This window comes from Procambarus clarkii, chromosome 89 (genome assembly GCF_040958095.1).
Source record: "Procambarus clarkii isolate CNS0578487 chromosome 89, FALCON_Pclarkii_2.0, whole genome shotgun sequence".
Lineage (NCBI taxonomy): Eukaryota > Metazoa > Arthropoda > Malacostraca > Decapoda > Cambaridae > Procambarus > Procambarus clarkii.
The window spans coordinates 4007108-4019659 of record NC_091238.1 but is presented as its reverse complement, the minus strand read 5'-3'; the positions used below and the strand labels follow the sequence as shown (position 1 = coordinate 4019659).

Genomic DNA, 12552 nt, shown 5'->3' with positions numbered 1-12552 from the left:
GAAACACCAGGAACAATCATACTGTCGCCGAGACGAAGCTCGCAGATGGGACACCAACAAACCCACCTTATCACCACAGAGATGGTGATACCCACGTCAAAATACCAGACGCGAAGAGCCAAGGAGAAGGCCAAACCAGTCACGTACAGGACCAGACCGACTTGCCGAAAGAGGCGGAGCCGCGGAAAAACGCCACTCGGTTCGGACACTTATCAAGCATCGTCTAAAAAAAAAAAAGCTGGGCCGGCCACCAAGGGACCATGAGGACTACTCTCTTGGGAATGGGCTCTAACCGGGCCAGAACCCGAAGCAACAGCTGGACCGGGAGAAGAGGAACAGGTACCCCCACTTTGACCAGTCCTGCTGAAAGGCATCCACCGTGAGCGCCTTGCAGGCGGGTAAGGACGCCGCATAGAATGGGCGACGCCTAGACCACGCCGACTCGAAGACGTCCATGGCCAGGAGTCCATAGACCGAGCAGTCAGCCAAGACATAAGACACACCCCGGACATGAACCTCACAATTAGCCAAACACCGAGAATCCAGCAAATGAGCCACTCAAAGGGACCAACCCCAAAGGCAAACACCTAAGAGAAACCCTGTGGTTCCAACAAAGAATCGCCAGAGAACAGTCCGAATGGAGCTGAATGGTAGAGCACTGAGAGACCCGAACCCTCCGAAGCGCAAACCAGACAGCCACGAACTCCCGAACCGTGCTGTGAGCCCAACGGACGGACAGACCACACCATCCCTGGCCGACCTGGTGAGCACTGGTCACAAAGCCCCAGCTGAGAGATGACCCATCCGTGAACACATCGAGCGAAGGCTCGGGGAGGTGCCAAGGCACGGAATCCCGAAAACCCCAAAGAGGAAGCTGGTGACGCAGCACCAACACAAGATCCCTGGAGGAACGAACCCAATGATTGCAAGAGGGGCAGAAGGGGAGTCTCCGAAGGAACCAAACAGACGCCGAAGCCAAATCCGACCCTGCGGGCAGACCAGCATGACGAAGTTCAGACTCCCGCACAACTGCTCAAGCAACCGCCGAGCAACCCAAGACCCCCCTCATGAACAGCCGAAGGCGGGACCACGGCCACAGCAACACTTCTGGAGAGAAGGACAAGGAGCGGCCCAAGAGCTCTAAACAAGACCCAGCCAGATCCAAACCCGGGAAGGAAACAGATGGAACGGCCTCCAGATCACCAGGAAACCAAACCCGGTGATCTGGGAAGAACCACACACCTGGCGAGCAGACAAGCGGACCGACTGGGAGCCCACACCGGCCAGTCGTCTAGGTAGGCCAGACACCGAATCCCAAGCAGACTCAGACAGGGCACCAAGATCCGGTAAAGATGCGTAAATACACCAAGTGCCAATTACAAACTAGGGAAGGCAACAAAGGCGGCAAGCCTGAAGCCCCACCAATAACTGTGCCAGTCCCGGAAAACTGGAAAAGAACGTGACAAGAATTGACCTGGAGGTCCAATGCCACCATCCAGGCACCCGGCCCCAATAGAAGCTGGACAGGAGACAACAGTCCTCAAATGAGGGCATAGAATCCAGGACGCAGACTGAAGAAGTCCAGAAGAACCGCAGATTCGCCAGGCTCGTGTCTGCATAGAGCAGACGGGAACCCCAGAAGGATGGGGCGGATTGACAATGGCCAACACACCCACTAAGATGACATGACGAAGAGCAGGGGTAGAAGCCCACCCTACCAGCCTTGAACCCCCCAAAGGAGGAGAAGCCGTCCGCCGCCGCTACCAGAGGCCAGAAAACAACCAAAAGCGCCCACTAACTGCGGGACCATGCGAGAGTCAACAGAGCAAGCTGCTTCCCCCAGCGCCCCGTCAACAGCGAAGGGAACAGAGCCTCTTCCGAAAGAAAAAGTATACAAACATATATACACATTTATACATATATATTATGTACATATACATATATACACATACCATTGTGATATATACCATACATACACATACCATTGTGATCATTGCTGTCTTCTTATATGTGCTATCAATCTGCTGTATGGTGCCTATTAATGTTGTTTAAATTACCAATCAAGCTGTCAATGTAATCAATCAGAGCTTAAATATACCAACGTGCTTTAATATACTAACTAATCTCTCTCATCTCATTTTTATCTTGCAATGTATCTGTTATTTTATTAATTCTGCTAGAATTTACCTACTTAAAATTATCTGTTAGATTAACCCTCAAACCGCTAGGGGCCCAAATGGAATTCACACCCACAGGCGCAACAAAAAAAAAAATTCCAAAAAATTCTTTCGTCTTATAGAAGTGTTCATTTTTGTTCCCTGATCATGGAAAAAACAAAAAAATCGTAGGTGGCATATTTTAATCCGAAAGCGAACCACGAAGCTAGTATGGTGAGCAAAACAAGAGTGGTTGCCACACAGTGAGGCTACCTCAATTCTCTCCCTCACCAAAATTCCTCCTTCCACAATACTACACACAACGCTAATTATACTGTAACCACAATCCTGGTCACTAATTCCTGTAAATGAATAATTGACCACAAGTTTATTTTGAAAAGGAACCTAAAAAGTCGTTTGAAGATTCCTAGATGGACGTGATGGTAATGCTGTGGTGCTGTGGCTAGCGCTGTGAACATCGTGAACAGCATTGAATCACTGATATTTGAACATTGTACCCAGTCATTATCACACTCGGGCTCTTCTATAATACTATCATGGCTAAATAAAACAGATTATATATATATTTTGACAATATTAGGGGATGCTGTGGTCACACGCTGAACAGCAGTGCTGTGCGTTCATGCTGCGAGCGCCAGCCTTGGTTGCTCACTCACTACTGAGGCTCTGACACCCGGCAATGTGGACCATGAATTCTTTTAAAGATGGCGTCTCTTTACAAGAGCCCTGAGGAAGCTGATGTGAACCCCATGTAGCCGCGGGAGTTTTGAATGGAACGTGAAAAATAAAAACACCCGGAGAGGCATTGCGTACCCGAAGCCTGGGCCTGCAGGCGCTTTGTGCAGATAAAGTGTTAAGTTAGGTGTTACTCCACGAGTGGATCAGAGTCGATTAGCCAAACGTCAAGAGTCTTGCTAATGCAACCATAGCCTTTCTGACACCAATCTAAAGTAAATCAAGCACCCTTTGTATTAGTGGTTAAGTTAGTAAATAAACTACTGTTAAGCTTTATGCAGTGTTTCCATTGAACCACTTCTGAATACTGCCAACCATTTACTCAAGCCTTCAGCTCTAGGTGTCTTCAACACAGAGTTGCCTATATTCACTAAACTATAAATGTGATGAGGACCCTGGGAGTCCCTTAAAGTGTTAAATCATTGAGGAGATTCCAATGATCAACATGGACCAGGATCAGGTGAGGCTAGTCTGAGAAGAGACCCTCAAGGACTAACTCGACCTTGCTCCCAGGCCCTGTACGGTTGCTCTTGTATTTTCTCTGCTGATTCCGATAGCTTCGTGAAGCGTCTGCCACATGCACATTGGCAACGTACACGTTTCAGTCGGGAAAGCAAAATATTAAGCCCCCACAATACTTATATATAACATGTGTATATAGTGAATAAAAGCAAAAACAGTGTGGTGGGAGGAGAATGTTGGCAAGAGAGGTTGCGGAGGTGAGTGGCTGGTTGGCTGGTGTCTGGTGGCCACTCCTTGGTATTGTGAGTCAAAAAGCAACAAGGAGTGGCCACCACACACCAGCCAACCAGCCACTCGCCACCACTCCCTCCCTCGCCAACATCCTCCTCCCACAATACTGTTTTTGCTTTTATTCACTATATACAGACGTTATATACAAGTATCTACGCGTTTTGTTACAAACAAGCAACAAAACCAAGCGACGCCTGGTTTTCTCTGCATACGGGTGTGGGGCGCCGCATTCGCCTCTACCCTACTCTTCTGCTGCATGTGCGGCTCTGACTTTTTTACACTGGCAGTGCTCCCGGAACATTCTCGGCTACGATATGTCATAACACATTCATGCTTACGCTCCGCAGGAGAGTTTATGCAGTCGGGCGTCTCTTTCGGCCAGGCGTTGGTTTGTGGATGCATGTTGGGGATTGGTTGTGGCATTTTGTTTGGCCCCTTGCGTGCTTCTTCCTGGGGCCTTACTTGTTCGTCGGCGTTATTTGTTATACGGTGGGGCATGGCCCCGTCTTTCATGGTCTTATCTTTGTCACTCATTCCTTGACCGTTTTGCAGTGCCTGGCTGAGCCCTTCCTTATGCATTGAGTTATCTGTACTCACCTGGTTGTCCTCACCTAGTTGTGCTCGAGGGGGTTGGCCTTTGGTTCTTTGGTCCCGGCTCTCAACTGTCAATCACCTGATATCAACATGACCTCCAAGTTGTAGGTCTTTCATGGTCTTATCTTTGTCACTCATTCCTTGACCGTTTTGCAGTGCCTGGCTGAGCCCTTCCTTATGCATTGAGTTATCTGTACTCACCTGGTTGTCCTCACCTAGTTGTGCTCGAGGGGGTTGGCCTTTGGTTCTTTGGTCCCGGCTCTCAACTGTCAATCACCTGATATCAACATGACCTCCGAGTTGTAGGTCATGTCCCTTTCGTTCCTGTTTGCTGCCTGTCTTCTTCGTTCCTCATCTTCCTTCTACGCTTTTGTCCCTAGCTTCTGGTGCTGGGGCTGTTTTTCTGGTCTTTTCTTGCATTTTCCATTTTTCTCATTCTCTCCTACACATTGTTGTGTGTTTAAGTTTGTGCTTCTTAGCTCTTCACGTCCAGGTTTGTTCTCATACCCTATTCAGTATTGCGTGCTTCGTTCTGCCCTGCTGGGTCTGCGTTCGCTGCTCCTGTGGGATGTGGTGTCCATGCATTTCACTTTGCCTTTCTGTTCGTGGTGCCCACTTCCTCGTTGGCCTCGGCCTGGGCCCTGGCTCGTTTTTCGTCGCAATTTTGTCCTTGCTGTTTGCGGCGTCTGTGTTTCGCATGTCGAGACCACCATGTCTCCGATCTCCTGGCGGGCTCGCTGGCATTAGGAAGTTTTCTGTGTGGCAGACGTTCCATCTGATTCCTTGCCGGCTTGGGTTTCAGGCTCTGCTTGCTCAGTGTTCGCACCCGAGGTTTTCCCGCAGCTCCGCCTCTTCCTATGCTCGATTGGTCCATGGAGGGGCTGGTTCGGTTCTGCCTTTTGTCTCTCACCGTCTGTTGGTGAACAGGTGCAGAATAATTCGTGCGTGGGCCCTAAGCCTCTGGCTGGCCCACTAAAGGTGGCTTCGTTGATGGTGTCCCACCTGCGTGCTTCATCTTGTTGACGGTGTTAGGTTTTTTGGCGGTCCTTCCTTTTTCTTTCTGTCCCTTTGTAGGTTTGGTGCGTTTTGTTGGTGTGGTCTTGTCCTCCTCTTGGGGACCGTCATCTTGCCACATGCTGTCACCTTGTCTCGTGCAGTGCTGGAGGAGCCCTATGGTTTTGGTGTTCCCTCTGCACCAATTCAAGGGCTGTCTCTGGCATGGTTCACCTCCAGTCTACTCTTGCGCCGCTTGAGCTGTCCTGGTTCTTGGTTTGGTGCTCTCTTCTCTTCTTCTTGGTTTGTTGTGGCCCCTTCGGTTCTGGATTGTTTTCCAAGGCTCTTTTCTTGTTGGCATTGGCCTCTGGGGGTCGGGTCGGGTGCTTCATGCTCTCCACCGGCGCCAGGGTTTCGGCTCTTTTGGTCCACGTGTTAGGTTTGTTAGCTTACAGCCGTCTCCTCCTTTTCTGGCGGAGACTGACACGGCTGCTTTTTGGAGGGGTCCTTAGGTTATTGATCCTTGGTTGGTCTGGCCGGGGTTGCACCATGTGTTGTGTTCGGCGGCGGCGCATAACCGGTCTTTGCGTGCCGTGGCTGCCGAGACTGGGATCATGCTTTGGGTTGTTCCGGTTTCCCTTCTTCCCTGTTCCAGGGTGTGGTTCTCTCGGGTCGTCTGCGGGGTGGTTCAGTCCAGCCAGCCTGCTGTCTATCCCTGTGCCTGCGAAGTTCGTCAGTGGGCTACGAGTTCCTTCGTTGATGTTCCTGGGCCTTGTCGGACCTGTATGGCTTTGGGTTGGCAGTTACATCTTTTGTCTCCTCTTCGCATTGGAGAGTGAGCAACTTCCACCTCCTGGATTAGGCCCCTCTTGTTTCGTCTTTGGGTAGGTAGCTCTGGGAGCTAACGCTGCTGCCCCCCCCCCCCCCAACAAAATCGGTGTTGAATGTAATGAAATGCCGTTTTCTGGGCGAGACCCGGAGGCTCCCCAGCAACCCACCCTCCCTCCAGTCGGCGCTTTTTTCGTGTGTTTTGATATCCAGTCTCAGAACTGAGGTCTTGGGTTGCTGGCACGAGGGGTCTGGGGCTCCCCCTTCCCCCTCCCGAGCAGCTTAGGGGTTAACCTAACTAACCCCAACCAAATCTAACCTAATCTACTCCACCTCAACCTCCACCTCAATATTTTTTATAACCAGCAGTGGTCTGTTTTGTTTCGCTGACTTTGTGGGTGCTTCCCTTGTGATAGTGGACATTATTAAAATTCACTAACAATTTTATCACAATGACACTGCTCTCTGTACATACCTCATTAGAGGGGCCCAGGTCCTGGCTTGTGGTCTGAGACAGGCCTAAAAGAACTCTACGACTGATGCCACCTAGGATTTTGGCACTGTATCAGCATTGTATATTTCTTGCACAGTACTTACACTGGATACTTTAGGGAGCCACAAGGAGCTTCCCTACAAAAATTACTGTAGACAGAATTCATACAAAAATATTCTTCACAAGCAAACAATGCTTAATGATAATCCCCGAGAGTCTGCACTTCTTGCTTCTTGGCATTGTCTTGAGCATTTAGATAAGGTTTGCAAATCAGTAAGAAGGCTTTAAAATTACAGCATATCACTCAAGATCAGTTATAAGTTAATTAGTAATTTTATAACTGAATAAAATTAAAATTATGTTACTATTACTTACTGTTCAGGTTTATCAAGAGGAACATCTGGCATTGCTTCTACTTGCGCTTTTATCATGGCAATTTCTACATCACTTGCTCTCTGAAAAGACGTGTTTGATATTAATTAAATTACGTGTTTTATCTATGCAAAATGTTTTAGAGCAAGATGGAACCAGCATTGTGGGTAGCCCCAGACGCATGCCAGAGCCATGGAATAAGGTGTGCATCTGGGGTTACCCAGGATGCTCGTCCCATCCCCATCCTGCTTCAAAAATTCTTTAACATACTATGTATTAATTACAAACTAATTAATAAAAATAATACACTTGCCATTTCACTTGCCAACACTTTCATACACTTGCCAACTTAAAACAAATTTGTTTTAAAACAGCCTCTTTAAAACAGCCTCTAGAGTTAAAACTTCACCGATATGACCTTGGGTTCTCACTAGGTCTCTGATTTTATGGATTCTGCTTCCCAACTGGAGGCTTTTCAGGAAGCTGCCGCATCGTAAATGGGGTTTGCTCAGTTATGATTGTATTGAATCCCTGTATTCCACAATGATTGTGTGTAGTAGGAGTCAGTTTGGAGAGGATATTTAATGTACTTTGTGGTTTTAGTGAATTGTTAAACTGTGCTTCCATCAGAAGTTTTGGGCTTGCCTAGAATGTTTTGTTTGTAAGTCTTAATCTCTATCAAAGGAGTAGTCTGTTCATACAGTAAATGTCAAAAGGCTATGCCAGGACTTTATCGGGAGTGGATTCTGTGATGATAAAGCCAATAATTACACCCACTTGTTTATACCCTATAGCCTGTGTGTAGGGAACTGTTGTACCTATAAGACAGGTTAATTTGGGAGTGTTTTTCCCGAGGGCCGGGTCTGTCCACCTCAATTGGAAGGTGTGTTAGAATACATGGTGTAAGTATACTTTCAGCCCTATAACACAGTGTAGTGGTTGGGTTACTGGCAGATCACAAACTATTACAACAAATGCTGGAAACAAATTATGTATAAATAAAACTTATACAAAATAATATCTGTAAATTTATGTATACTAGTAATTAACGTACCACATCATATACTTGTTGCAAAATTTCTAGGTCCAGAACTGAAGTGTCGAAGTTATACACAGCTGGAAAAAAAAAAAAAAAACTTTTAGTATAGCTGAAAACCCCTTTCTGAACAAGTCACTTGATTGCTCTCTTAGGCAATGCTCATCCAGACACATTGCTCAAATTCCAGCATGGCCAGTGTGACCCACTCATCCACAACACAGTGGCTGTCCAACCTGTCCTCTTAAAAAGAACGTCGCTTTTGGCCGTTTTCCCGTATGGCCGAATTTGGACGTAATTTGAAAATGAAAAAAAATGTAAATAAATTTGGGATTTTTCTTTTCAACAACAGTAAGTTAAGGGCCCTCTGATAGGTTAGGTGGGCAGGAAATTCTCAAAGTTTCAAAACGTTATGAAAAACGTTAATTTAAAGTGTCCTCTTATAACCTCTGCGCGTACGCCGGACGACTCAAATAGAAAACGGAACAGTACGTCACTTTTGTGAGTCGATTTCATTTCAAATTACGTCCAAATTTGGCCATAGCTCGCATACGAGCCAAAAGTGACGTTATTTTTAAGAGGACGGGTTGGGCTGTCCACTGAAGTTACCCTTACTTGGCCATTAAGAAGGAAAGGAAGACTGAAAAAGTAACCAATCAATCTGGAATGACAATTGAAAGGTTCTTTCAATTATACTGAAAATAATTTGCCCATACTTTCTTAGTCTGCTACCTGGCTGCAACTACAACCTGTCACAGTTTTTACTACCAGCAATGTCAAAAGAGGCACTTGAGAACCACCTTACTCTTTTCCTAGATTAAACATATAGAGGCACAGAGGAAGATGGAAGAAAATGGAAGAGTACACAAGAGTAGCTTGCTCATACAGGAGCTTCTCATTTACTCTAGAGGACTGTTTCTGAACTTTGACCACTCAAGCCCTAAATCTCAGAGGAAGTAGCATTTACCATCCCAGGAAACATACCGCCACTACAAGTGCCCATAGGCCTGCCACTCCACCAAAATAGGAGGGACAATGCTGAGGTGAGGCAGCAAATCAAACATCCCAGGAGAGCAGGTAACACTGCTGGAGCAGGGGTTGCTAAATCGAGAATACTTCGTGAAAGAAAACAATAGAGATAGGAATTTGAACTGCACCTGAAGATGCAGATTAGTAAAAATTCCAGAAAAGCAGGGTACACATTTGGAATATATATAAACAGCTGAGGGTACTGATCTCATCACTGGAAGGTACCAGAATGTGCGCCATTTACTAAGACGAGTTCCAAAGCAAACATCCCAAGAAGAGCAAGGCAAATGCAAAGAATTTAAGCAGCGGGAGTAGCTGGGTAAACGGCAAGAGTAGCTGGGTAAGCAGCGAGAGTAGACTTGCAAGAGGGACTTATCTGAGTAGTTAAGTTGCCACTCGCTCCTCAACTCGAAGTCATGACAACTGGCTGAAACTGCAGACCCAATGCAACACACACCCAACAAGGGCCAGGAACATTAACTAGGTAGAGAGCAGCCAGGAACATTAACTAGATAACGAGCGGCCTGGACCCTTTTCGATCTCCAAAAACCTCGGGCCCAAATGTCATTCCAAGACATATTACCAAAGACAGCAGCTAACGCAGCGAACTTACGAACGTCATGGGCACGAGGACTGACCACAGGCTGGCTGGACCAAATAACCCTGCAGACGACCTGGGAGATCCGAACCCTGGAACAGGAAAGAAGGAAAACAGGGTCAACCCACAGCGCGTCCCCAGCCACCAAGGCCTTGGCGTGCATGTAACAACGAAGAGCCGCAACCGAACAACACATAATGCACCCCCGGCTCAACCAACAAAGCATCAACAACCCAAGGACCCCTCCGGAAAGCAGCGGTCCCATTCTTCACCAAAAAAGAAGGAGACGGCTGCAAATGAACAAACCTATCACCAGAACCAAAAGAGCAGAAACCTCTGAGCCAGAGAAGAGCATGAAGCTCCCAAACCCAACCCCCAGAAGCCAATGCCAACACGAAAAGAGCCTTCGAAAAACAATCTTGAACCAAAGGGGCCACCACAAACTGAGGAGAGAGAAAAAGAGAGCACCCGGTCCAATGACCAGGGGGCCAGATTCTCTAAGCAGTTATGCAAGCACTTATAAACCTGTACTGTACATTTTTTCTCATTCTTTGGCGGCTTTTCTGTAGAGAGCCCCTTTGGCTCCCCGGAGCTATACCGGGCTGACGTGTATATATTAGACCGTGGCAACAGTCAATCTTAGGAGTTCTAAGCCTACCGGGGACCAGAGCCAGAACCTGGCGCCCCTCAAGAGAGGCACAAGGATGGCCTAAAGACACCCCCGTGTAATTGGAAGCAGTCTTTGTCTGCCATCTACCAGGTCAGGCACCCAGAAAGGTAGAAATTTCAAAACAAACTACAGCTGATCAAAAATTGCAAATCGAAAGTCAAACTAGCAAACAGAATTCCAAAATCAAAAACAAGGAAACAAACATGACGTCACCACAACTGCTGCGTATCCGTCTGCGCAACCCCCCCCCCCGACCCACTCCCAGGGAGGGGGATAGGGGGTCCCAAACCTCCACACCGGCAACTCTCCTTCGTTTAAGAGGCTGTTGTGTTGGTGATAGTCGATCGCTCTGGCTCCACTCTTTGCACAGTGTTGCTTAGCGGTGTTATTGCTCTATTTTGGTAGTGAGTGAGCCAGGAGTAACATGAGTACTGGGGCTGCATGCACCTAGGGCTTCCTTCCCTAGGTACCCCATACCTGCTTGATACCGGCTTGATGGGGTTCTGGGAGTTCTTCTACTCCCCAAGCCCGGCCCGAGGTCAGGCGCGACTTGTGAGAGTTTGGTCCACCAGGCTGTTGCTCGGAGCGGCCCGCAGGCCCACATACCCACCACAGCCCGGCTGATCCGGAACTTCTCTTAGAAAACAGTCCAGTTTTCTCTTGAAGATGTCCACGGTTGTTCCGGCAATATTTCTTATAGTCGCTAGGAGGACGTTGAACAACTGCGGACCTCTGATGTTTATACATCAGAGGTCTCTCTGATTGTGCCTTTGGCATCTCTGCTCTTCACTGGTTCAATCATGCATTTTCTTCCATATCGTTCACTCCAGTACGTTCTTATTTTACTGTGTACATTTGGGACCTGGCCCTCCAATATTTTCCATGTGTATATTATTTGGTATCTCTCTCGTCTCCTTTCTAGAGAGTACATTTGGAGAGCTTTGAGACGATCCCAATAATTTAGGTGTTTTATCTCGTCTATGCGTGCAGTATATGTTCTCTGTATTCCCTCTATTTCAGTACTATTCACTATTTCCGTAAATACTGCCTTTGCGACCTCAGGGTTATCTTCCATGAACCGTTCAGAAGCAGCTACCTTCATGTGGTTCTGTCGCTGCTCGGTGATTGCCGGCCTTTGGGGGTTCAGCTGGGGTGCTTCTTACTCCTGTTTGCCCTTGGGAAGGAGGTAGTTTCGTCGCTGGCTGCTGCGCGAGGTACTGTGCAGCTGTCTGATATACGCATAGCAACCGGTTCTGTTCACCTGGAGACGTTGTGCTTTTGCGGGGGTTTTCTTGTGTTTTTGTTTTGATTTGCCTGGTGGGGGTCTGCCTGGTGTTGTGGTAGGACCACTTGTAGGATTTGGGTGGCCCTCCACTAGGTCCCCGTGCTTGCACACGTTGCAGGGGTTCAGCTTTTAGTTGTTTGCTTGGTAGCTCTGGGATAACTGGTTAGCAGTACCTCACCTGGGCTTCTCTTAGCAGTCAGCCTAAGGGCCCTGGAAACCCCAATTGGGGCTCAGTGGTCCGATGGAGAAGACCTCCGAGTCCTACCTCACCTTGAGAGAGTTTGAAGGTTATCTGTCCCATTGTCTCAGGGTGACACTCACCATCTACGAATGCTTGTATTCCATTCACTCAGTCCACCGAGACTAATAATTGGGTGCAGGCAAATTTAGGGTTGCATGCGAGGTTTAGGTTGCAGCAACGTACGAGGTTGGTTGCCTTTCCGGATGCCCGCAGCTGCCCCGCTTGATTATACTGGTAGTGCAACTCGGGCAGCTTCAGGGGATTGCTCCTTCCGGATCAGCGGTGGAGGCATTCAATACCGTTCCTCCTGCTGGAGCTTTTGGGCCACGCCAGCGGGGCCCCCTTCATGCCTGCTTTTCCGGTGGACTATGCTTTTTCTCCAGAGGCAGAGGGTTTGGACAACAGCTCGGCCCCAGGTCCTGACGTGGAGGATTCAGGGGATGGGGAGAAGTTGACTTGGGGGGGAGGACCCTGGGCCCCACGTGTCCCTGCTTGGGAGTTTGGTACCCTCGGCACGGGGCTTGTTGTTACAGGGGGAGGGGTTTTCCTATCTCACCTCCCTGTACGATTTTGTTATGAGTGCGACTCCTCCCCGGGTTCAGTTCAGATTTCCCTTGGGTTCTTCGGTTCCCACCTTCCGGAGGTTTTTGGCTTCCCGCATCCTACCAAAGAAGGTGTGGGAGGCCCTTGCGGCTTACCTCCTGCGAGGCCCGGATTACGCCTTGATAATGAAGCCTTCTTTTGAGTT

General features: G+C 48.2%; 1 protein-coding gene across 1 annotated transcript in view; it reads right to left on the bottom strand.

Moving 5' to 3' along the window:
• LOC123773279 (uncharacterized) overlaps nucleotides 1-12552 on the bottom strand; it is a gene marked incomplete in the record, with an annotated part of 416855 nt that overhangs the window by 132973 nt on the left and 271330 nt on the right. Inside the window, 2 exon segments of the mRNA XM_069317846.1 lie at nucleotides 6949-7028; nucleotides 8000-8061. Of these exon segments, the coding sequence (XP_069173947.1) occupies nucleotides 6949-7028; nucleotides 8000-8061 (142 nt within the window).